The sequence below is a fragment of the Mastigoproctus giganteus genome, chromosome 12 (assembly GCF_048544385.1).
Source record: "Mastigoproctus giganteus isolate SK-2022 chromosome 12, ASM4854438v1, whole genome shotgun sequence".
Taxonomy (NCBI): Eukaryota; Metazoa; Arthropoda; class Arachnida; order Uropygi; family Thelyphonidae; genus Mastigoproctus; species Mastigoproctus giganteus.
The window spans coordinates 38,119,665-38,147,444 of record NC_143586.1 but is presented as its reverse complement, the minus strand read 5'-3'; the positions used below and the strand labels follow the sequence as shown (position 1 = coordinate 38,147,444).

Genomic DNA, 27,780 nt, shown 5'->3' with positions numbered 1-27,780 from the left:
CTATTTTATTTGGTTGGGAGATCTGAAGACTTCCATATAAAGGACTGCCACTTACTTTTGGAATTGAAATAATATAACAAAGTCTTCTCTGTGGCAATAACCTTGTTCAGGAAATCATCACTACCTACAGCAACTATTCTCTTAGAACCTCTAGAGTTATTTATGCTCTGGAGTCAGAAGTCTTGGGAATCATGGTATACAGACATACATCATGTGAGGGTTGTCAAGAATATGGTGTTTATACTACCTAACGTAATGCTTAATATGTCAATGAAGCATCAGTGTACTATGACCTGTATTGTGATAGCAGGCACATTCAAGGCTGTTTCCATTGCTAGAGTACACTGACCTGCCCTCTGTAATTTGCTCGTTTCTTGCAAATCACACTGAAAGGACACCATTCTCATGTCTCAATTTTTTTTTAAATTTTTATTTATTAAGATGATAGCAAGTTTTAAAGTGGCTATTCACCATTAGTGCATATACAGTTTTAGTGGGAGAGTTACAATTGTGCTGCCACTGCTTAATGCTGCTACACAACAGACTTATGAGCAGATACGTAATTGAGTATCAGAAGCTCGCTTTGTCCACTTACGCATTAGGTTAATCATCTGCAGTTTCCCATTTATCAATTTATTCCCAGTGAAAGTCCCAGTGAAAATTTATTTTTCAGTGAAAGTCCCTTGTGCCTCAGTCAAGGCCGCTACTTAGTTCCTTGGTTTCTAGACATTTATAAAACTGGACTTTCCCTGAGAATAAATTTAACCATTCTCATATACCCTTTTGATTACGTTTGTACCCATCCTGGAATGCAGTTTCCAAATCTGTTTTAATAAATCAACTATATAGAGTTTCTTAGAAAATACTGCAGAATCAGACACTTCAGAAAATAGTACTTTATTGCTGAACAGTTCAAATGTGTGTACATATAATGCAGAAATGATAACCTATGACTCATTATATATAAATATATACAGCAACTCTGAGAAAAGAAAAGATGGAATCCAACATTTTCTTCTGTTACTAGTCATTTTCATTTCTAGGACCTATCAGTGAAAAGTTAAAATCTTACACTGTACTGAGTAGCCTCCGTGAAACATGTTCGTACACAACGAAAGTTATAGCTGTGGCAGGAGTCACTCTCAACAAGTTGGGGAGTAGTCCCTTATAATATCCCCTGACTCCTTCGTACCTACAAGAAGGAGAATACTTCTAATTAAATGTGAACAGACATTTATTCCTCCATACAGCAGGCTATTAATAAGTATTTGTAGAAAAATATATCTACATCATACACACACATATTTTTTCCCCTTTTACTAAGAATTTTATACCCCACAACAGTGGAAAAATAAGCAAGCATTATATCAAAGTATGGATTTACAGAAGTATGAAAGAGCAGAGATCTGAATAAAAAATAATTTTGGTTTAGTAATCCTGAGTTTATCAAAAAAGCAAAATTTATTCTACAATAATTTTCAATGGCTTTTCGTGAGCAATGTGAAAAGCAGAATCCTTATGGAAAAAACAAGTGGTCGTGTTTCCTGCACAACACATATCAACAGTGTAAATGTATGTTAACAATAATTCAGAGATATAACTGAGAATCAGACTGGTTGAAAAGAAATTTATTAACAGGGTGGATTGAAAGTAATCCCCCTAATTTTATAAGAATAGAGATAAATCAAAAAGAAATGTGCTTACAGATTAAAAAAAAAAAAGTCTTCAACTTGATGGATAATTTTTTTTCCATAGGCCCACTTAACTTGATACACAAATAGTCCAGCACTTAAGTTTTTGTAGATATAGATCAATATGCTGATCATGAAAGATTCTTTTGTTTGAGAGGACAACCTTGTCTTCACAGTTTCTTTGGAGTTGTATCTATTTAAAGATGTTCATTAAACTTTGGAAACAAAAAAAAAAAAAAAAAATTGTTTGGGACCAAAATGGACTATAGGGAGGATATGGAGCAATTTCAAATCCATGTGATTAAATTCTTGCCAATGCAGCATGGCTGCAGGGAGGTACTTTGTGTTGGAACAACATGAATTTTTTTGAGCTTGTCCAATTTCTCAATGTACAGGACTGAACTGATTGTGGTCCTTTTTCAAACAATTCAGTGTGAATAACAGCCATATAGCCCTAAAAACACTGCATCACTTTACTGATTTATGCTTGAACTGAATTTTTTTTTTTGTGGACATGGAAATATTTTATGGTGAAATTCCTTGTACTGGCTCATGTTTTCCAGATCACAGTGGTGAATCTGGGATTTTTTTTTTTTTAGGGTTTGAGGTGTAACACATTTTCATCTTTCAGAAACTCAACTGCAAATTGTTTGAACTACATGTTTAAGGATGTTTCTGTTTAAAACAATGTAACTTGTAAATGAACAACCACAACAATTACTGTTGTACACATGCTAAAAGGAAAATATTAGCAGCACTGAGAACAGTTCAAATTGTTGTTCTAGCTAGTATTGCACTTATGAACTAAGACACTTTTCAGCACATCATATTACCAAACAGCAATATATGCTCCAATGTAGAGTAGATTAGTATATCAAATAAAATAGAAATGCACATATTCTAGATAAAGTCTGCATGTATTGGGAATTAAAAATCTTGCACTTCTACCTAAGGCCAGTTAACTATAGCCCAGAGAAAAGGCTTTAACAAAATTCCTCCAGAGTTAACTTTCTCAAAGGTGATAATATTTCTCAAGTTCTTGGGAATTATCTGAATGCTCTTCTGTGGAGTAAACCAGAAAAGATGTGTGAATGATAAATAGGAAATGCTCAAGAAGATGCTAGAAGCTGCTATGTATTAAATGAAAACAAGTAGTTCAAGGTGATGTTGCAAATTAAGACTAGTGGTAGAAAATAAAGCTGCATTGAATGAGTAACAATTATCAGGGACACTAAACAATATAGCAAGTAGTACACAGTAATTCAAGGTGTAAGATAAGTTATGAAGTCTGTACTGTTGCATAAGGTTCACAAATAGTAGTAAGGAATTCTTTGCATATGTGAACTCCAAAAGAAAAGGTAAAACAAATTGGTCCACTTCATTTATGTCATTAGTGGTGATATCAGAAGTGTACTAAAATTTTTGGTACCTATGGCCAAATATCAGGAATGTGCCTTTTATTTTTACAAATTTTTATTAAATTATTAGTATTAATTAGAATAGTTCTGGTGTAATATTACACCAGAAGTCAAGCCTTTATTGCATAACTACAAAAAAAAAAAATAAATAAAGACAATCCATGTATTTCTCTCCTGTACTGATCAATAGCTGGCCTTTAAATCTTTTTTTTTAAACTTTCTATAATTATAAAGGCCATGAAAAAACAAGTATACAGCAGAACATTTACATAGTAGGGCATCATCATTATATAAATAAGGTCATTTGCTGATGGATATAACCAATAGTACATATAGCTGCTGATGGATAGCAGGTATACGTACCCTGAAGACTCAGATTGCAATGATTTTAAGGTTGGACGTTGTCAGTCCCAAAGTTTGAAGCAGAGAGGCTGATGTATGACATCAAACCCCCTCTGAAGGAAGCAGTAATGGATGATATGACTGGGGTCTTGCCATACCGTTCTATTAATTCTTTCAGATTTCTGTTCAAGTCACAGTACCTTGTTTTTAAATGGTGACACATTTCCAAGTTGTGCCAAGAACCAATTACTTGGGCGTCAAAAAGGAATACAGAGTTGTCCCTTGTACACAGAAGGTTCAGTTTACATAGTATGGTAATGTGGTTCCTTGACCACTGTCCAAACCTTTTGGCAGAGTCTGTTCTCCACTATATTCACTACAGCATCGTGTCTGGTAACTCAAGTCCCTGTAGTATCTAAGTGCTATGAAGACTAGAGACTCAGTAGCCAGGCACAACATCTCTCCATACTTCACCCTCTAGATGTTCTGGAGAGGGAAGGAAGCACATCAATCCTTGTTCTAATAAGGTCAATGTGTATCCGGATAAGAGCCTGGTACCATCTAAAACACACTGATGCTGAGCCCGAACCTTATTCGATTCTTTGACTGTAGCCATCAAAGTATGAGTGTAAGAGGGGACTCCATTTTTCCTTCATCTTAGCTCTAGTCTCAACCATACAATGGCCATCCATGAGCATTTTATTAACAATGTTAACTTCACACTAAATAGAAGGGGAAGAAGCAATTGATCTTAAGTGGAGAAGCAGAGTACAGGAATTTATCAAGCCTCTGGCACTTAAGGAGAGGGATAACCCACCTAAAAGTTGGTATACCCAATATCCACATAAAAGTATGCCGACACTACATCCTTGGGGAGACTAAGCCACTGCTTGGCTGCCATCCTCACCTGGGTACCCAGAGCTTAAAGTGCCTCTTAAGCCAGAGCTCTCTGTTAAGAGGAACTTTACGCAGCCTCGCCAGCAGAACCTCCAGGGTTGCACCAACATATGTTCTCCCAGTAAGTGAGAACTGAACTCTAAGGTAGTCCAAGGACTTAATCACATCTCCAGATGGTAGTCTCTCATTACCAAGACAAAAAGTTTTGTCAGTTTTTGACAAACTGACAAAAGTTTTCAAGATTTTTTTTCACATTAGCCGTAAGCCCTTTATGCGAGAAAAAAGGTGAAAGTCCTGTCAAAGAGACATTGCAATCCGGTGGTAGTAGCTACTAGGATTAGGTCATCAGTGTAAGCCAGGGCATTCACTTTGAAATTATTAATGGCATAGCTGATAACCAGGCATGTCCTCAAGAGATCAACAACTAAGTTAAAAAAGCAAAGGAGACAAAGGGTTACATTGCCTCACTCCCCACGTTGGATGCAAATCCTGGCTTTCTCCAAGAAACTTTACACTAGTGTATGACTGTTATTGCAAGTCTTCAACATAAGAAATAAACGATACAGGAAAATGGTTTCAATGCAAGGCATCAATAATGGCTTGATTCAAGATGGTGTCGAATGCTTTCTGAATATCGATGCAAGCCAAATGCAAGAGTTTAAGATTATTTCTAGAATGAGATAATAAAGCCTGAAGGAGAAAAACATTCTCTGCCACTCCATCCATGGGTAAGAAGGCCTATCTGCAGTCCAAGGGAACTGTAGAAATAATTCTTCTAGCTAAGATCTTATGATAGGTACTCAGCAGCACTAATGATATTGTAACAAGGTAAAAGTCTGCCAGTTCAGCTGAGAGGCATTTCTTGGGAACAAAAATTGTATAGGCCCAAAAAAGGGACCCAGGTAGGTGATCAAACCACAAAAATATGCATAACAGATCAATGAGAACCTTAACTGAAATATTGTGAAGGAAGAATGGAGGTACTCCATTAGGACATGGACTGGTGTAAGGAATGCAGAGTAGAGCTCTGCGATAGTAATGGGCTGTAAATATTCCTATCAATATCAGCATTCTCAACAGTGTAAGAGGAGGGAGCTAATGAAGCCTGGGGTTATTGCCACCACAGAAACTCCTCTCCAAAAGTCCACAATGTCTTGAAACTTTAAATCACCATCAGAGGCTGCAGCATTATCCAAGAATATGATGAGCACTTTTTATGATTTTTTTAAAAAAGCATCTGGGTATCTGCATATTCCTTCTTCCTCAACAGTCTCCTGCTGGAATATTGAGGATGATTTGTCTAGAAAAGGTAGTAATAGTAAGCTGTCTTGGTCTCCTAATAGTGATATCTGAGCCCATAATAGTTGTGGCTATGAATCTGTCAAGTTCTTTAAAATTTAGCAGATCGAGGGCTTCTGCAAGGAATTCTTTTAACATTCAATGACCGAATGAAGCCTCCTGAATTTCAGCAAGTGATGAAATGATGGCATCATAGAGTGCTTCTTTTTTAGGATTAATCGCACTCTCCCAAACTTCTTCAGCACATGGAGATATCTTGTGAGATATGTCTCCAAGAGAGGAGAAAACCTCGACCCCAATGTAACCAACACTTCTGGTTGGAGGGGGGCGGCGGCATCAGCTTACTCAAATGACTGTACCCCTTAGAGGTACAGTCATTTGAGTAAGTGCTTGCTGTGGGAATCACTTACTCAAATGACTGTAGCCTCTCTTTCTGACAGAATCTGAGTAACCAGAGTCAAGTAAGATGGCATCTTCCATCTTCCCTTAATGGCGTCAATAGATTGACGAGGAAAACGGGCATGCAAGCATTGGTCAATGTTCCTCATATCCGGGTCTCTCAGCTCTACTTTAGCATGAGTGGGAAGAAGGCCCTCATCAATCCACCGGGCTCTGACATGGGATGTGTTGATGTTCAGATTGGCTTGTATAGGATGCTCTCGTTGAATACGCACACCTCAATTGGTATCCTTTTATTTCTCTCCTGTACTGATTGCAGTTGGCCTTTAAATCTCTTCAAAGCATGTCTCAACTATCAATGAAGACACCTTATTTTAGTGATAAACAATTGCTGGCTAAGGCATCTTTCTGCAATCTGCTGTATACCTCTTATTTTGAATTAATGCCTCCTAGTTCAGGTGCTGTTAATTATGAGAAAAATTTCCACTCAGACCTTCATAAACTTCAGTTGTAGTCCCCTCTAAGGTATTCAGTTATCAAGTTCTGTAGCTCATGCACTCAAAGTTGAAGTAGTACTTGGTACAGGTGCCCTTTTTTTTTTTTTTTTTTTTTTTTACTTGCTAGACACATTCCTAGTCTTTCAACCTTTTCACAAAACTCACAAATGTGTGGACTACATACATGGATGTAAAGTGCTACGTACAGTAGCACTATTATTTTATGTAGTGGAATTAGCTTCTTTGGCTGCAAGCTATTTCATTAATTATAGCCAGAATACCATGGAAGCTACTTGCCACCTGACTGTACGGCATAGAGAGCTTCACTTGTATTGTATTCCCAAAATTTCATTCTTCCTGCAATTTTTATTTCATTCAACCCCCATGATAAGTTATTTTACCCAGTTCTTCCCTTGAATTTATTTAAGCTACCAACTTCCACAATGGCCAATGAAAGTTTGTTCCAGCAATCAAGGCAAATTTCCATACAACTCTCCATTCTACAACTGTCTTTCCTCAACTTGAAGAATTTATTCCCCCTCAGGTGCACAATCTGAGCAAGAAGAAGAATCAGATCAGCACTGAGCTTGCTCAATGCCATTCAAAACCTTATACAGACCTCAATCAGACCACCTTGCAGGTGCTTAGTTTCCAGACATTGCAATTTGCAGAACTTAAGTTGTTCTTGGTAAGAGCAACCCTTTGTTCCCCTCACCAATCTCATTGCCCTACTCTGTACACGTTCCAGTAGCTCTATATCCTTCCTAAAATGAGTCCACCAGACAGTATTGAAGGTGTGGCCTTACCATTGCCTTATATAAAGGGATAATCACACCTCCTTATCCCTGCTAGAAAAATTCCTGTATATCATTGACAAACCCTATGAGCTGCTCTGGCAGCCTGTATGCACTGCTCAGAAAATTTCATATGTGACTGCACAATTACACTCAGTTCCTTTTCCTTCTCCACCACCCCGAGTGTAGTACCACACAGTTGGTAGGTTACTTTGCATTTGTCAATGCTAAACTTCAAGTTGCCACCTCTCAGCCCCCGAAGCCTATCCAAGTTAATGTGAAGAAACGCTATTTGACAGAGACAACAAGAGAAAGCAACATTCTTGATCTGATTACCAGCAGTGACTCTTCATGCATTATAATCTGCCGGTAAAAGACTAAAAGGCAATGAGCATGTATTGATGTGGGATTTATTTAAAGATGTGACTACTGTCAAATTCGAGGGGAAACAGCTTTTGTAAAGGTGACTACATGATCTCAAACAATTTTTAAATTCTATGTAGCAGGATCAACTGATGAAGTTGCCAACAGCAAATTTTAAACAGGAAGCATTCGGGGATGTTATCATAGAAGCTACTAGGCTTTTTATACCATCTAAGAGATACAGGCATAGACCTAAATGGATGTTAGATGAAATGAAGAGACACTTGGCAGCAAAGAAAAATGCATGGGATGCATATAAATTATCAGGTGATACAGATGCCTATAGTAGGTATAAAGTAGTCTGCAATCAAGTCATAAAGGAGGCTATGCAAGCTAAAACAGATAGCAAGAAGTCTATGGCAAAGAATGCAAAAAAAGTAGAAAAGACTTCTATACAGTAGACTGTAAAGACTTCTTTAATCTAAACAGTAGAAGGAAGGTGTTTCAATTGGTTAAATTTGTAGCATTGCAGTAATAAATTACTTAAATCTACCACATGATATAATAGTGTAGCCTCAGTCAATTAATTAGCACACAATAACAATTAAATTATTATAGAAAAACTTCTAGCTTCTACAGTAATTTGTTTGGTAATAGCAACTGTAGTTAATATTTATAAAATGAATTTTAATTCAGATATTCTAAAGCTTTTATTTAATTCCATTTGATGCCCATGGTTACACTCACCATACCCTAGTTATTCCTCTGAGTGACAATACTGATAAATCTACAGGTGACTGAAGAACTGAATAATTTTTTACACTAATATCTACACACAGGCATACTATTGGGTTTGATGAAATAGTTTGTGAAAGCTTTACCTTAGGAAGGTCCCTGCTTCAACTACCTTTGTACTAAATTCCCATCGATTGCCCAAGAGAAGCTAAAACAAGGTATTTTTGTTGGATCTCAAATTCACAAACTGATGAGTGATCAAGATTTTGAGGGAACTAAGAATAAAAGAGAAAAATAGGCATGGATTAGCTTCAGGCCTGTCGTTGAGAACTTCTTAGGGAATAATATGGATCCAGACCACAAGAATATCGAAAATATGTTGGAAAGCTTCAAGAAGCCGGACTGCAACATGAGTGCCAACGTACATTTTTTTACACTCCCACAGACTACTTCCCAGAAAATCTAGAAAGTGTTAGCGAAGAACAGGATGTGATTTCATCAGGACATTAAAGACATAGAAATGAGATACCAGAGGAAGTAGAATGTCAACATGATAGCTGCCTACAGCTGGATGCTGAAGAGGAACTGTAAAATAGAGGAATCTGCAAGAAAATCAGAGAAACGAAAATTTGATCCATCGTAGATCAGTTTTTAAAATGAGAGGCAAGTTTTTAGGGGACTTTTTACCATGCTGCCCTTTTTAATAAAGTTTTCAACATGTATTTAAATATTAAAGTCTGATAAAGGTACCATTTTGTTATAATTTCAGTGCACAAATTCTGTCAAAGTTAATAATAATTTGTGAAAAATCAAATTTTCTTTTTTGATTTTTGATGAACCCTGATGTGATGGAAACAGAAGTCATACTGTAGATTTTAGTGTTTTGCACCAACCTTACGTAAAATATAAAAACACAAAGGAAACTGGACTTTTAATAACTGTGTTTATAATAAATTATAATAACCTGTATTTACAATAAATTTAACTTTACGATAAACTATACATATAAAATATTAAAATCTGCTACATTAAGAACAATAAAATGCATTAAAATATACTAAGTTAAAAGCGATAAAAACCATAGCTTTCAAAGGCTCCAGCCTTCTTCTTCAGCGGTATTTTCTTATTCTGCAGTACATCTTTAAATATCAGCAGGTTGATGGTACTCATCACGTGTTTCATTCTCACGCGTTCCGTTCTCTTGCGTTGTGGAACCGGAAGTGGCTCGAGCGGGAGTCATACGGAACCGTTCATCCCTTCTGAGGATAGTGGCCTCAAAGAGGGGATGAATCCGCGTACCTCTATCTCTATTAATGTTGATTGTAGAACAGATCCGCAAACTCTCGAGCCACTTACGGTCCCAGAACTTATGCGCCCGATCGGTGATGATAGCATCGTCCGGGGAGATCTGGTGCTGCTTCTCCCAAAAATGTTCGGCCACGGCGGATTTGCCATACTCCGCATTTCTTATTGCCTTAGTGTGTTCCCCCAGACGATCTTTGAGACGGCGTTTTGTTTCCCCTACATAACATTCCCCACAATCCGGGCATCTAATGCTATATACGACCCCACTTGTGTTCTCTTTTTGAATGGGGTCCTTAACCTGAGACACGATTGTGTGCAGCCTCCGCCCCGGAAGCTGCACACAACGTGTCTGGTACTTTCTTAGTATTCTAGCTATATGATCAGTCAGACCCGGATAATAGGGAATGTATGCAGTGGATGTTGGTGTGAAAGACTCGCCTCTCCTCTGATTTCCTTTAACATATTTATCTATAATCCTCTGGGGGTAACCACATTTTGCAAGATCCGTCGTGACCCGTTCATACTCTAACTTCCTATCATCGGAGGTACTGCAATGTGATTTTGCTCTATCAACTAATGTTCTTATCACACTGTTCCTATGATGGTTGGTCTGAGCTGAACTGTAGTGCGAATACTGCCCTTTACGAGAGTTTGATCCGAGAGTTTGCGGATCTGTTCTACAATCAACATTAATAGAGATAGAGGTACGCGGATTCATCCCCTCTTTGAGGCCACTATCCTCAGAAGGGATGAACGGTTCCGTATGACTCCCGCTCGAGCCACTTCCGGTTCCACAACGCAAGAGAACGGAACGCGTGAGAATGAAACACGTGATGAGTACCATCAACCTGCTGATATTTAAAGATGTACTGCAGAATAAGAAAATACCGCTGAAGAAGAAGGCTGGAGCCTTTGAAAGCTATGGTTTTTATCGCTTTTAACTTAGTATATTTTAATGCATTTTATTGTTCTTAATGTAGCAGATTTTAATATTTTATATGTATAGTTTATCGTAAAGTTAAATTTATTGTAAATACAGGTTATTATAATTTATTATAAACACAGTTATTAAAAGTCCAGTTTCCTTTGTGTTTTTATATTTTACGTAAGGTTGGTGCAAAACACTAAAATCTACAGTATGAATATACCCAACCTCAGAGGCCTGTTTGAGGAATTATTTCGATGTTATGGCCGTCCAATTGTGCAGTACGTCAGGGAATTTCAGAGGCATAGTGTTAGGGAGGCTAAACAAGAACAACATTTGAGGTTTGCCCATCGATGTAAGACACATAATCTCACACCACGAGGCTTTCAAACAAAGCTACCATTTGAAGATGAACGATTATTTAATATTACCAAGTGGTATCAAAGGAAGATCCTCAATATATGGATTGAAAAATTGCATAACAACTTATACCACATTAGGAGAGGCAAAAGACAGTGCTTTGATAAGATAAGTGACAAGTTGACTCCGGTGCACTTAGCAGGGGTGATTAGTGTGGTGGCAACTAAAGCTAAACAAATTTCGGACAGTTATAGACGAAGACAAATGGGGAAGTTTGACAGGCTTAGAGAACAAACCAAGCTTAGGGGCAATAGTGATAGCACTACCAAGGATTTTGTGGTGAATTTGAGTAATAAACAACTAACTAAAGAACAGTTGGAGGTTCTAAATTTAGGACCGAAATTTGCCATGGTGCCGCCCAGGTTACCCGTTGCAGAAATAGCAATGGGCGTGGAAAGGGCTATAAACAAATTTCCCGAAGTTACAGCTAATGAAATTCGAGTAAAAGTAGCAGCTATCCTTAGTCAAGCTAGAAATGCCCCCTCCAATCTTAATGTGAAGCAAAAATTAGCGCTAAGAAGCCTTAAACAAGATGATAGCATTGTAGTCCTACCCGCGGACAAAGGCAGAGCAACGGTGGTTCTTGATAAGGAAACATATAGAAATAAAGCGTTAGATTTATTGGAAGATCAGTTAATCTATAAGGTTATTCAGAAAAGTCCACTTCTTAGTTTGGAACGACAAGTGAACAGAATGGTACAGGGTTGGCTTAAATCTAACAAAATTTCTAAAGAACAATATTGGATGCTGCATGCTACAGGTAGCCAAATGCCAAGATTTTATGGCTTACCCAAAATTCATAAAACAGATGTGCCACTTAGACCTATAGTCTCATTTATAGGCAGTCCAACCTATGCACTTTCTGGTTTCTTAGCCAAATTATTATCTCCATTAGTGGGACTTTCTGAATATAGTATTAAAGATAGTAAAGATTTTGTGCATTTTATTAGAAGCCAACGCATAGAAGAGAATGAAATCATGATATCTTTCAACGTGAAATCGCTATTTACATGTATTCCGATTGACCATGGGGTGTGGTGTGCACACATGGCATTACGGAGGGACACCACCCTAAATACTAGAACACAACTAGAGCTAGAGGATATTGGGAAAGGAATAGAGTTATGCCTCTCAAGCACCACTATGGTGTTTGACAATACTATGTATAAGCAGGTTAATGGTACAGCCATGGGCTCCCCCATTAGCGCAATTGTAGCTAATTTAGCTATGGAGGAGCTCGAGGCCAGAATATTTAATGGTAGTGTTCTCCCTATGCGCCCCTGGAAAAGGTACGTAGATGATACGTTTTCTATCATTCGGAAGGGGAGTGAAGATCAGGTGTTGAACATCTTAAATGGCTTCTCCCCATTCATACAATTTACATCGGAGGCAGAAGGAGGAGTTTTGCCGTTCCTAGATGTGTTGGTCTGTAGGGAAGATCGACAGCTAAAGACTAAGGTATACAGGAAATCCATGTGTAAAGGGCAGTATTCGCACTACAGTTCAGCTCAGACCAACCATCATAGGAACAGTGTGATAAGAACATTAGTTGATAGAGCAAAATCACATTGCAGTACCTCCGATGATAGGAAGTTAGAGTATGAACGGGTCACGACGGATCTTGCAAAATGTGGTTACCCCCAGAGGATTATAGATAAATATGTTAAAGGAAATCAGAGGAGAGGCGAGTCTTTCACACCAACATCCACTGCATACATTCCCTATTATCCGGGTCTGACTGATCATATAGCTAGAATACTAAGAAAGTACCAGACACGTTGTGTGCAGCTTCCGGGGCGGAGGCTGCACACAATCGTGTCTCAGGTTAAGGACCCCATTCAAAAAGAGAACACAAGTGGGGTCGTATATAGCATTAGATGCCCGGATTGTGGGGAATGTTATGTAGGGGAAACAAAACGCCGTCTCAAAGATCGTCTGGGGGAACACACTAAGGCAATAAGAAATGCGGAGTATGGCAAATCCGCCGTGGCCGAACATTTTTGGGAGAAGCAGCACCAGATCTCCCCGGACGATGCTATCATCACCGATCGGGCGCATAAGTTCTGGGACCGTAAGTGGCTCGAGAGTTTGCGGATCTGTTCTACAATCAACATTAATAGAGATAGAGGTACGCGGATTCATCCCCTCTTTGAGGCCACTATCCTCAGAAGGGATGAACGGTTCCGTATGACTCCCGCTCGAGCCACTTCCGGTTCCACAACGCAAGAGAACGGAACGCGTGAGAATGAAACACGTGATGAGTACCATCAACCTGCTGATATTTAAAGATGTACTGCAGAATAAGAAAATACCGCTGAAGAAGAAGGCTGGAGCCTTTGAAAGCTATGGTTTTTATCGCTTTTAACTTAGTATATTTTAATGCATTTTATTGTTCTTAATGTAGCAGATTTTAATATTTTATATGTATAGTTTATCGTAAAGTTAAATTTATTGTAAATACAGGTTATTATAATTTATTATAAACACAGTTATTAAAAGTCCAGTTTCCTTTGTGTTTTTATATTTTACGTAAGGTTGGTGCAAACACTAAAATCTACAGTATGAATATACCCAACCTCAGAGGTCTGTTTGAGGAACAGAAATCATTTTTGAAATCAGCATTAGAACTGAATAATTCAGAAACACCCTTTTCTGAGAAAACATTAGTGATTTTTTTTCAAAATGCAGAGTAGTGTTATTTCTAACACTGCTGAGGTGGGTGGATCAGCAAAGGTGAAGACCAAATTGGATGGTTACTCTTTTTGTGATGGGAACATCTTTCCCCCTTTCCTAAGAAAAAAAGGGCTTCCTTGGATCATACTAACGTAGTTTAAATTTAATTTAAATGTATTAATAATATAAACTGAATGAATAAGGGACTACAAATGATCTTTATAAGAACTGAATCTTTATAAGATTCAAGTGTCCAGTACCAAGTTTAAGGCATGGAATATCCTGCTCTAGCAATAGAATATTGCAATATATTACTATTCAAGATATCGTGATGGATACCCAGAAAATACATTTAAATTTGCTTTCAGGAAGAAAGAGTGATTAGCCTATAAAACATACCATCTACACCTACTGGATCAGCATGCTTATGTAAGAGAGAGAGAGAGAGAGAGAGAGAGAACAAGATAAGAGACATCTGATGAAATTAAGTCCATGTAATCCTCCCCCCCTTCAGCAGTTGATGCCGCAAAAGCTATGTTGCTTGCGTACATCTTTTGCCAATACCAAAATGATTAATTGTAAAGAATGAAAAGTGGGCAATACAAAACTGTCCAATCACAAGTAATAAAGTGCACAACATTAACTAAAAGAATTTTCTTCTTTACATCTCATATTATATAGAAATGTAATGTGATGGGGAAAAAATATGCAGGTGAATATGGTACTTACAGAAAGTCATCATTAAAAATAATGTGTATAATATTCAACTTTTACAATAATTTTATAATAAAGAAAGAGAAAAAAAATCAATCACTGAAAATAAGTGTGCAATTTTTATAAACAAAACTAGTTTACTTTAGATACTACTCCAAGTAAAAGCAATGTTACTTCAATGGATTAATTATCTCTATGGAAAAGATTCTACTACAGTATTTATTATTTCCACAATCATATCATTTCTAGAATCACTCTTTGAAATAGGAAGGAAAAGTAAGTTGAGCTATATATATATATATATATATATATATATATATATATCAACTTGTTTTTGGTTGTGCACTACTTCCTTGGGATACCAATTTTCCATACACATAATTAAAGTGTGGTAACACACTTATATATTGAGTGTTGATGACTCAAATGTCTGCATTTCAATTTGGGGATGAGTGACCTTAAATTATAAAAAATACAGTAAAACTTTATTAGTGGTTTCTCTCATTTATTCTTTAATTCCTTTTAATCTATATTTGCCAATCAATTAAGTTTTTTTTTTTACTTATTTTTTGCTTGCATACAGGTAACAACAGTTTGAACTTTCAGCGATACATTCTTAGTGTTTAATTTTATTTTAATCATTTTAGAATATTAGATGATATTGAACACAAGGTGATTTATAAGGCACTTGTAAAGGCTTATGCTTATTCATGACAAAATGAATCTGGAATTTAAAAAAAATAAAATTAGTATCTGCTTACTGTTTCATGCATGAAATTTAGTATTCCTTAACCGTAATGTTGCAAATGTGGCATATGACAGAAAAACTGTTTTTTAAGTTGTAAATGAAATCAAATCTGCCTGTGTATAAAATCTCCCATATTATATGATTTAGTATAAATTATAGGGATTTAGTTATTAGTTAAATAAACTATCTCAATATTCACATGGTATAAGAGTGGTCATTATAGAAAACTAGGCACCTGGCATCTGTGACATAGGACTCTGGTTTTGCTGGCTAAACAAAAACAGCTGACAAAAATATACTTCATATTGAGTTTGATGATGACACTCCAGTGCCTGTGTTTCAATTTGGGGATGAGTGACCTTGAAAATTATAAAAAAACTTGACAACAAATATAATAAAAAAAAAAAAGCTTTATTATTGATTTTTCTCCTTTATTTTTGTTCAATACTTTAATTTTTTTTTTTTATGAGTACCACAAGCACGAGAGGTATTAGAACCTATAGTACTTAGCACCGTGCATGGATTGAAAGTTGAGAAGATCAAATAAGATACTGGTTGACATTAGACTTTAATTTCTGTAGATTGTAATTTTCAGGAAATACATATGAAGGGAGGTTGTTCCAAACAAACAGAAGTTGAATGAATAAAAGTTAGTTCTGCGAGTTTGAACTTGGACAGTAAAAGGATGTTGACTGGTTGCAGATCATTTGGACTAGTTTGGAAGAGAGAGAGTGGGAATTATAGAAAATAATTCAGAAGAACATTGCCCATGGAAGTATCTATAGAAAAGGCATGCAGCAGAAACAAAACATCTATAAGACAGAGTAGAGAGATGGGTCATTAACTAACCTAAAAGCCCTCTTTTGAATGAAATCTAGAAGACAGATTTTTGGGACAATATTCCATGGTGGGCAGGTTTGCAAATTGTAGAGCAAATAGCTGTTTGGAACAAAACTAACACCAAGGGTGAAAGAGAAAACCCAGTTTTTTAGATGCAGAGGAAGCAATATTTTTAATATGCTTATGCCTATAGAGATTAGAAGCAAAGGTAATTCCCAATAGAGATATATTATCTTTCCTAGAAATCAGAGTATCATCGAAGATAAGCATAAGAATCTTTTTCGTGAGATATAAGACAGAACTGAGTTTTAGAAGAATTGAAATCAACTAAGTTATCTTTGCCGTAGTGGATATTCGAGAAGTTGAAGTTGTTTGTGTAGGGCAAGATTTCTCAAACAGGAAGGTGGAATGCAATGTGCTATCATCAGCAAAACTCTACATAGGATTTCTGGTCGATGGAAGAAGGTCATTAATATACAAGAGGAAAAGAGTGGGAGAAAGAACCGAATCTTGAGGAACACCAGCATTAGTGGAGAAGTTAGAAGACAAAGCCATGTACCATCACCTGCAGTGAGAGAGAGAGAGAGAGAGAGAGAGAGAGAGAGAGAGAGAGAGAGAGAGAGAGAGAGACTGATACCCAGTTAACAAAAAACTGTTGGCAAACCATATGATCTATCTGATATTTAGGGAATATCAAAGCAGACATGTGTACAATACCTCCTTGTTAGCAAAAGAAATCATACAGCAAATAATTTGGACAACTGAAATGGGCAATGGTTGAATCAACTGATAATTGGGATTCTGTCAGGAAGTGTACATGGGTTTTGCACACTAAGTAGAAATGAACATCATTGAGATTGGAACTGAGACCATGTATATTTGTGAAATGAACAAGGAAGTGTTTGGGAGGTTTAGATCTTTTTGCAGATAAGTTTGTTCTATCAGTTTGACACTTCATTATGTATTCAGTAGTAAGAAATGGTGGAAGGGGGGGGGGACATGCTGTATGAAGTAATGAAATTCTTGGATATGGCATATACGTGGCAAGAATGTACCCAGCTCCTTGATATAACGTGGCCTTGACAATCCCCCCCATACACACTACTTGGGCTTCCTCCAGTCATTATCTGGCAGAATAAAGGTAGCAAGATTATGCACTAGCTGATCTGGAAGTCTCCTAGAGAGTTATCAATAGGTTCGTTCCGGTGGACTATCTAGCAGCCAGCCTGCAAATAGTTTTAGAGCTGTACCCTTGAAATGTAAGGAATATTGGATCTTGCCAGGATGTCCACCATAACTTCGAAAGACATCAGTCATACTGCATGGTGGAAGAGATGGGGGTTGCCAGAACTCTGCTTTGGAGACTAAACATGGGTTCCACCACTTATAGCCTCCAATAAACAAAGTGGTGGTATTGCCCTTGTTGAGAATCATCGATCATCTAGTATTTCCCGGTAACACGGAAGGACAGCATTCCTCAGTGTAATGTAGGCATTAACACCTTGATCCTTGTTTGCCACCTCCAGTATATTTGGTGCCATATTTCAGGACTTGCACATGAAGGGGGGGGGGTTATACCCTGAGTTACTAACAGTCCCACCATTGTGAAGGTGCAAGCAGAGAATTTGGCTGTCACAGACCTACCGAATTTTGCTGAAATTAGGTCCACTTGACTTGTGTCACCTGAACATCAGTTCCACCAGCATTTTAGTCTCCTAGATAGAGCCCCAGCTTGACATACCTGAGAGAATGTCAGTGACAGCCTCAAGGACCAACAGTTTGTAATTGAGTTTAGTAAATCATAATTAATAGAACAGTTTTCAAATCGGTGAAAATGCTAAACCTTAATTTTTATAATTACATTAGTCTCACACATACCACACAAGCATATTTCCAATTAGGGATGAAAGAAACGGAAGATTAATGCAGTTATTTGTTATAAATATTTCAATGTAAAAGTATAAAATTAAAAATATTAAATAAGTATTCAACGTAAAGTGGGCAGTATTGAAAGGAAAAACTAAATGGAATGATTCAGCCATTACCCTAGAGTAGTTTGTACATCAAAACAGTAAAACTTGTAAATTTTAATATCTATTAGAATTAGAACAGTGTGAATTTTAGTGTTCCTCCAGTATGGCATTCACTTTTGATTCAAATTGTTTATTTTTTAATTGGAAATGCATAGCTGTAAAAGAGATTCTTCATAACACCATATTCATCAAAAAACACCCCAATATTAATTTTTCCACAGTTTGTTTCCCCCTGCCACTCCCTCCAATACCCTGAAATTTGGCATAAAACAGTCAGAATTTTTTTTTTTTTTTTCTGGACAACAAAACTTGTTTCTAATGATGTTCTTTAATCTTATTACACAATATGATGTGTGGCAATAAAGTCCATAGACTGGTGCAGTTGAAGTCATGTTCGATGAGTTTTAAAATAAACTGAAGCAGTATGTTGTTTGAACTTCCTCCTACAAATGGTGGTACAGAGAATGTCCAGTAGGCTGACAGGTTTGTTTCTTTAGTAATATCAATGTTCCATGTCACGATTTTGCAATGGAAGCAACAAGCGAATATTTTGGATTTCAACTAGGAAACTCTGCAACAGAAACATGTGAAATGTTAAAAACTGTTTATCATGATAAAATGTTAAGTTGTAGCAGTGTGTTTGAATGGCATAAGCAGTTCAAAGATAGATGTGAGCATGAGGATATTCATGATAGATAGACATCAGAAGCATGCCATTGTTTTTTTCGACAAACTAAGTTAAGTGTTCACTAGGAGTTCTTTCTGACCAGGCTAAATTGTAATTCTCCAGTTCTATATTGGGGTCCAAAGGGAGGGAGGATGCCAGTCTAGACAGACTTGTCAGTTCAGCAGTTTTTAGAGACAAAATGACAGTCCCATGCACACTGTATTCTCCCAACCTGCCTCCCCACGCCCCCCATGTCTTCTTGTTCCCAAAAGGATAGCATCTTCACTAAACAGGAGTTCCAGAGATTTCTCAAACAGTGGGAGAAGTGCTGAGATTGATGAATAAACTCTGAATGGGACTACTTTGAATGTGGCAAATTTAGATTTATCCTTAAATTTAGATTTATTTAGAATTACATGTAACTAATCAAATTCTAAATTTATTTTATTGTCCCAGTCCAGAAACTTGGTTTGCACCTTGTATGTCTACTCTGATATTACTTGTCAAAGAGACTTCCTAATTTGGAATCTCAACCGACTTAAAAACTCTCTACCCTATTCTGTAAAACTCACCTGTTGTTTCTATCATTTTTCCCATAACTTTGCACTTTCCTAACATTGAGGTAATTTTCTTTAATAATTTTAACGTTCACAACTCCAGCAGTTTCAATTTTCTAGTTACATGGATCCCAATGTTCTAGATGCTGAAGCTTTTGCAATTACTAATTGCCACATACAGCTGGTTGATTTTCCTACTAAAATACCAGACCATCCTAACCACACATCCTTCAAAAAGGTAAAGTGCAGCCATTATCAACCCACTGCAGGATGGACGCCTCCTCAATGATTCATACTGAGAGAAATGGACCATAATCTGCCACGCTGGTCCAGTGCGGGTTGGCAGATTGACCATATTCAGCAGTCAGGGGCTTGAACCCCGGTCTACTCAAAGAGCGTGTGCTACTGAACTCCTGCTCTTGACGACTCAGCTACACCAGACCATCCTAACCACACATCCTTCAAAGTACACTGTAAATGTTAGTGGTCCTATAGGCATCCAAGATCACATCTTGGTGATGGTCTCTTCTCCAATAGAGCTTTTCTCTATTTCTCTGCCTTATATCATTTGGCTTTACAGGAATGTGAAATGGATGACCTGAGAAATTTCTTTTCTTCTCTTCTTTGGATTACTGTTTTAAATCTTCTGATCTCAATGTTTGCTCGGTTCATGTCAGTGAAACTATTCATGTAGAGATGAAATCCTACATTCCACTCTAAAATCTCATCCTTTACCTAAGCTTTGTTTTTCAAATAAATGTACTAAGGCTGTTCACAAGATGAGAATGTAGCATATTTATAGTTGCCTTGTATCTAAATCTCCCGTTTCATTTTCTGTTTACATTAAAACTCACAATTGAACCAATCCAAATTCAATTTCCAACAGGCTAAGAGCAGACAACTTGCTTCTTATCCAAATAAGTCGAACATTCTAATCTCTTGACAAACCTATTGGCCATAACTTGTCTACCTATACTTCCACCTCTGTTACAACTTGGTCATATTGCATCCTCAGCTAAAGATACAGCCGACTTACTAGCATACTGTTTTATGTCTAACTCTTGTATCTTGATAAACCACCTCCTACCATACCTAGTACACTCAACCCGACCCAATGCCATCCGTGGCCTTTGAAACAGAAAGTTGTTAAAATTCTGAACAATCTAAAGGAACAAAATTGGTAGAGTAGTTAATGATCACTGTCAAACTGAGCTCCTTCAGAGAGACCTAGATAGACTTCAGGAATGGTCAGAAAAATGGCAGCTATGCTTTAATCCAACAAAGTGTAAGGTATTACACCTGGGAAACAGTAATCCCAAAATAACTTATTCACTTGGAGTTCAACTAAACCCTGTACTGGAGGAAAGGGACTTGGGTTTTTTAATACGGTCAGACATGAAATTCTCTGAGCATTGTAAACAGGTTGCAAGGAAGGCTCATGGTGTCCTATCGATGATCTATCGAACTTTTGCAAGTAGAGATAGGGACGTGATAATCCCATTATATAAGGCTTTTGTTAAACCACACTTGGAATACTGGGTTTAAGTATGGAAACTGCATCTGAAGACAGACAGGGCTTCTTGAAAGGGTGCAAAGACGAGTAACTCGCCTGGTGAGATCGGCAAAAGGGTGTCCATATGAAGAGACTTTGAATATGTGGGTTGCAGAGTTTGGAAACTAGACACCTTAGAGGAGATTTGATTGAGGTGTTTAAGACTGTGAGAGGCATCAGCAAAATGAATGAGGATGGAATTTAACATTATAAATGATGCTAGAACTAGTGGACATAAATTCAGGTTACGGGGGGAAAATGTTTAGATTGGACTGCAGGAAGTTTTATTTTAGCCAACGAGTTACAAATTACTGGAATAAGTTGCCTCCATGGGTGGTAGAGGCTGACAGTTTGGGGAAATTCAAAGGTCATCTGGATAGTACCTTCAGGTCAGGGAAGCACATAGGATGATAGGTTTAATTTCCTTTTCTTTTACTAATTATTATTATTTATTTATTATTATTTTTATCATTATTTTATTCATTTTTTTTTTTTTTGGCCGTTGCAGCATAAGCCATAGGCTTTCTTGCACCATGCAGCCATTACTAATACTAAACTAAACAAGAATACTAAACAAGCATCAACACCAGAGATTGAGAGAATGTGCATCATGTGTGTCTATAAATTTGTACTCTTGTCAAATCAACTGTGCTTCTTACAAATGGCATTTCTCCACATGTTTTCAAAACCTATGCTCTTCATCTTGTTTCTGTTCTGTCACCTTTGTATACTTTATTCCAGTGTTTTTCCTTCTGCTTGAATATGCTCATAGCCAGCTAGTTCCTAAAAAGGGTGACAAATCCTTCCCTTCCAATAATTATCCCATTGCATTTACCTCTACTCATTCAGAAGTAATCGTGAAATCCATCAATTGCCAACTCTTACACTATCTTGAAACTTTTCACCTGATCAATGATTGCTAATATATACTTTGTCAGTGTCCATTTATTGGTGAGATACTGGCTTATGTTATTCCTCTTTGGAAAAATTGGGTGACTCAAGCAATTGTTCTTGACATTTATAGTGCCTTTGTTCTTGCTTGGCACCAAGGTTTTCCAAATAAACTCCCATCCTATGCATTACCAACTGTTTTTTGGAATTAGTTATCCAGTTTTCTTTCTTACCAAAGTGAGCACTCGGGAAACTGGATGGTAGATAGCTTTCTGTCTTCTAACTTCTCCACTAATTCTGATGTTGGAGAAACTGAACCTAGAGGTTCTTTCTCCAACTTTTTTCCTCTTGTATATTAATGACCTTCTACTGACTTAAAATCCTATCTATAGTTTTGCTGATGCTAGCACACTGCTTTCCACTTTGAGGAACATTTCTTTGAACAAATAGAATTAACTTCTTAAATTTCCTTTGCCAATTCCTTAAATGTCAATTTCTAGGTAATTCTCCAATGGGACAAAGAAAACTTAACTTCAATCCTTCTAAAATGCAGTTCTGTCTCATTTCCCACAAAAAATCTACTACTCCTATGCTTATCATTGATGATAGACTTCTAGACAAGATCACATATCTCTTTAAAAGCAAGTTGCTACAATGGAATAAAAGGATGGTTGAGTGAGAGAAGACAAAGTGGTAATTAATGGACACTGTTCTTCATGGACTAATGTGAACCCAACACGTACCTTCTGTTCCCCAGAGGTACATGTTGGGCCCATTGTTTTCTGTATTTATCAATGATATTGATGAAGGTATACAAGGCTTAATTTCCAATTTTGAAGATGATACAAAGGTTGGAAGGGTTAATGACAGTGACAGTACACTACTGTAACAGGATCTAGAAAAGTTGAGCAGATGGGCTGAGAGGTGGCAACTGAAGTTTAACATTGACAAATGCAAAGTACTGCATATGGGTAGCAGTAACCCCAGAGAAATGTACCAACTGGGTGGTGTTACACTCAAGATAGTGGAGAATGAAAGAGACATGGGGGATAATTGTGCAGTCAGATATGAAGTTTTCTGGGCAGTGCAGGCAGGCTGCAAGAGTAGCTCATGGGGTCTTGTCAATGATGTATAGGAATTTTGTAAGCAGGAATAAGGTGATTATCCCCGTGTATAAGACAGTGGTCGGCCACACCTTGAGTACTGCATACAGGTCTGGAGGCCTCATTTTAGGAAAGATATTGAGCTACTAGAACAAGTACAGAGAAGGGCAATGAGATTAGTGGGTGGAACAAAGGGTTGCTGTTACCAAGATAGGCTTAAGCTCTGGAAATTGCAGTGCCTGGAGACTAGACACCTGCAAGGTAATCTGATTGAGATGTACAAGGACTTGAATGGTTTGAACAAGCTCGATGCTGACGGGATTGCTCAGATGGGATCTTGCTCAGATTCCACACCTGAGGGGGCATTCGTTCAAATTGAGTCAAGACAGTTGTAGAATAGTGGTGCAGAAATTTGACTTTACCCAGCAGTTGATTGCTGGAACAAGTTTTTATCTGTCGTTACGGAAGTTGACAGCTTAAATAAATTCAAGGCTGAACTAGACAAACTTTTGGAGTGAATGGATGGGTGAAACAGGAAGGGTTTTTTTTTTTTTTTGGCTGATGCTATATAAGCTTTCTTTTTTGCATCATATGTCTCTACTAATGCTAATCTCTATTAGGGACTGCTTCAACTTAAGCATATCACAAATATCGCTTTCTCTGCAAAAACAAACAAAAAACCAGGTTTTCTTTCTTTCTCTTGGTTACTTTTCTCCTGAACAGCTACTGACTGCAGAAACCCTCAAATATAGCCTACTGGTGAATATTGTTCATATATTTGAAATGGTTCCTCAAAACCTGTCTTCTAGACTCCATTTTGAAGAGGACAGTCAGATTATTAATGACCTGTTTTTTTACAAAGCATTCCTCTTCCTTCTCACAATCCAGAATGTGAGAGATGAACAATATATGTTCATCTCTCACATCTCCCAGATTTTTGGGGAAAAATTTGAGATGGGAATGAAGAAAATGAATTTTAAATGACATTTGATAGCCCATTTTTTTGTAGCACTCAAGTAAATTAGACACCAACATTTCATAGTTTTCTTCTTTCCTATTACCCAAAATATCATGTACTACTGCCTTAAATGATTGCCAAGCTGCCAATTCAACCTCCTTAACTGGGTTTCAAACAGTCTTTCAGGAGTTTCCTAATTTGGGGTCCTACAAAAATTCCTTCCTTAAGTTTGGCATAGGTTAAATTAGGAAACACTTCTCAAGTGTGCAAATCCATTATTTTCTTTATCTAGTCCCTTTACGAAATTTTTCATCAATCCAAGTTTGATATGTAGGGGTGGAAGAAGAACCTGGTTTGATTGCACTAAAGGAATATATTTTACATTACATTGTCCTGATATGAACTCTTCCCTCTTGTCCCAACGTTGCACAACAATGTTCTTCTGTCGCTGTCCCCCAAACACAAAAAAACAACAACAATCTTTTGTGACCCCCCCCCTGCAAACCAATAAACTCAAGATCACTGCATATGTTCCACCCATAATCCTGGTATTTTATAGCATGTACAACCTTGGACATGTTTTCATGACTTTCTTCAAGCCCAACTGAACAAAACACAGGAACAGATGGAAATTGCATTACAAAGCAAAACTGCTTTTAAACTTAATTTTGAGGCAACTATGAATCAACGCCATTCATCTGACTTGAGCATGAAACCTAGTTCTTTCAGAAGTCCAATAATGTCTTTGCAAAAACACTGTTCTCCATAGCAAAATATTTCAAAAACTTTTCATGTCTTTTTTTTAAACAGAAGGATAGATGTACAACCCTGAGAACATGTCATGATCAGTTAATACTTAGAAAACTTTGACACAGCCTACAAAAATCCTCATCAAAAATGCTAAGTGTGCTCTTTTCAAATTGTAAATTGTTGCATTGGAATTTGAACCTAAGAACCATAGGAAAAAGTCTGATTATGTTTATCACAAGAAAACCAAGGCCAGAATTGGATGCTAAAATTAAGAGAATTAGCTTATCTGTTAAAATAAATCACTATGTAATACATTAGTGGGTACATTATGCGAAACTGGCATATTTTGGTAAAACATAACTCCCTCTATATTTAATAACTCTGACGTGATGTGAAACTATCATGGTGATTTTTGAAATCTATACACACAAAAATTGATTAAAAACAGCATTTAAGTTCTTGGAGGTAAAAATCGTGCTGGCTGGTGTAATCAGAAAACCAAATGGCCACGATGAATATTAGTTTAGTAACAAAAGTTATGGAGAAAACAAATAGAAAAGGAATTAAGTAGGAGTAAGGCAATAAATCAGTAAGAGTACGGCAATAAATCAGTAAGAGTAAATAAATCAATGTAAAATATATATATATATATATATATATATATATATATATATATATATATATATAAATAAATTAACTAATTTTTAATTTCAATTTTGGCTTTATTTCATTAAATTTTATCTAAAGTTAGTTCAAATTCTCAATTTCTTTACTTGTATTGACCTAACCTTTTTGGCATGTATTTGTGTCCAAAACAAACATAATATGGTCGGTTTTCTCCCCTACAATCTTGATGGTTGACACTCTGAAGAAGACACCAAGGTTGTAAGTTATGCGGCAACATCTAAAGGAATGTGAATTGCATAGGAACCCATAACCGGAAATGTTACCGTAAGTTGGTAGACTGCGCTGTTCATCAGTTCGTGAGAGGGAAAATTTCTGGTTTACTCATTCAAGCAGTAGTCGCCGCACGAAGAGCATGAATCGATATACGAACTGCGAGCTGGCAGACATGCACCTAGTGTATGGATTAGCAGAGGGCAGCGAACGAGCCCCTCAACGAATTTATGGAGAACGCTTCCCAGACAGACATGTACTGGACGTTTGTTTGCATCAAAATTTGTGCGATCATGGGTCATTTGGAGGTAACAGGAGTAGTGCAGGCAGACCACGTTCGACGCAAACTCCCGCCATGGAAGAAAGTGTGTTGCTTGCTGTCCAGAATAATCTTACTACCAGCACACGTGCTGTTGCCTCTGCCTTAGGAGTGTCTCGTTGCAGTGTACAACGTGTCTAGCACGACGATTCCTTACACCCCTTTCATCTCCAAAGGGTTCAGGTACTGCTCCCCCAAGATCATCCTGCACATGTGGCTTTTGTGCAGTGGTTTCTCCAAGAAAGTGTTCAAGACTTGAATTTTCCAGCCTATGTTTTGGTCACAGATGAGGCTTATTCAATCAGCACAATGCTCATGTGTGGGCTCACGACAACTCACACAGTGTGCGCCCCCATGCGGCACATCGCTTCGCAATAAATGTGTGGGCAGGTATGGTCGGTGACTGCTTAGTCGGCCCATACCTGTTACCATTCCGCATGAACTCCGCTAAATATCGGATCTTTCTTGAACAAGTTCTACCAGGGTTACTTGACGATGTTCCAGCAAATGTGAGAGGCAACATTTGGTCTCAACATGATCGGGCACCTGCCCATTATGAAAGGTGTGTTCGTGATCATTTGAACAGGCGTTTTGGGCGTCTATGGTTTGGAAGTGGTGGATCCGTTGCCTGGCCCCCACGCTCACCTGACTTATCGAGCCTTGATTTCTTTCTAGGGGGCCCTCAAATTTATTGTGTATGAATCGCCTGTGGAGACGGAAATGGATCTCGTGGCGAGACTTGTCTGCGCTGCTGCTACTGTCAAAGAAACTCCAGGTGTGTTCGACCGTGTCCGCCAATCCATGCTGCGTCAGTGTCATGCATGCTTCGCGTCTCATGGTGGAACCTTCGAGCATCTGTTGAAACATCATGAAATGCATCCATCTTGTACTCCATTGTTAATATTATGTCAAATAAATGTTTGCCACTAATTACTGTCTTGTGTCATTTCTGCTTCTTGTGCCTCTGCTATTACTTTCTGGTGACGTTTCTGGCTATGGGTTCCTATGTGATTCACATTCCTTTAGATGTTACCTACCTCCCCTAAATGTTTGTACCAATATTTTTGAGACAACCTGTATCTATATATATATATTTATTTTTTTTTTACACAGATTTATTTCATTGCTTTACTCCTACTTCATTCTTTTTCTATTTATTCACTCCTCTATTTCTCTTTCTCTCCATTGCTTTTATCACTAAACTAGATATAAACAAGTGCTTTACAGCTAAATCTCAGGATAGCAATGCAAAGGGGAAGGGAAAAAAAAAAGTCACTGTAAAGATTTTTTTTATGGTTAAACTTTCCAAATGAAGAATGATGGAGACATTTTATTCAATACTGATCATGCTATTGTACACTTCTACTTCTGATTTTGTGAGAGAAGGGATATCGCAGGCTACTGCAAGACTGAACCCATATATTGTTACAAAAGTTGCATGGATCATTGTTAGCTGTTGCATTGGAAAATCACTGCAATAAGACTACTACAAAGCTGTAAACTCTTATGGCCTCAGCCATCCAAGAGTATAAAGAGAAATTTATTTTATTACTAGAAGTACACCAAGCACTCCCCAACAGCAAATATCACCAGTCAACATCTACTTGCACCTCATATAAACAATACATTGTATTTAATTATACTGAAAAAATTATAGTAGTTGTACATGCCAGAACAAGTCAAAAAGTTCATATAAACATCTGCCTGATTCTGAATGGTCACAGAACTATGGCTCCGAATTAAAATAATAATAATAAATAAAATATATAAAATAATAATAAATAATGGCCATGGAGTTTCAAATGCTAAAATCTAACAATAAAAAAATAAGCAGACATGTATCTAGTATGAATAAACATTTTACTAGGTGCATGCCTGCTTATTCTTATTTTATTATTTTTAACCAAACTCCACAGCCATTTTTTTTCAAATTCACATGAAATAGCTCAATAATGGTTCAGAATCAGATACAGGTGACCCCTGCTTAATGCTG

General features: G+C 37.3%; 1 protein-coding gene across 1 annotated transcript in view; it reads right to left on the bottom strand.

Moving 5' to 3' along the window:
* Positions 1-1,051: 1,051 nt before the first annotated feature.
* Positions 1,052-27,780, bottom strand: part of LOC150076906 (solute carrier family 25 member 32-like) — a 110,073-nt gene continuing 83,344 nt past the window's right edge. Inside the window, exon 8 of the mRNA XM_090385726.1 lies at positions 1,052-1,192. Within this exon, the coding sequence (XP_090241852.1) occupies positions 1,069-1,192 (124 nt within the window). The 3' untranslated portion in view covers positions 1,052-1,068. The remainder of the gene's footprint in view (positions 1,193-27,780) is intronic.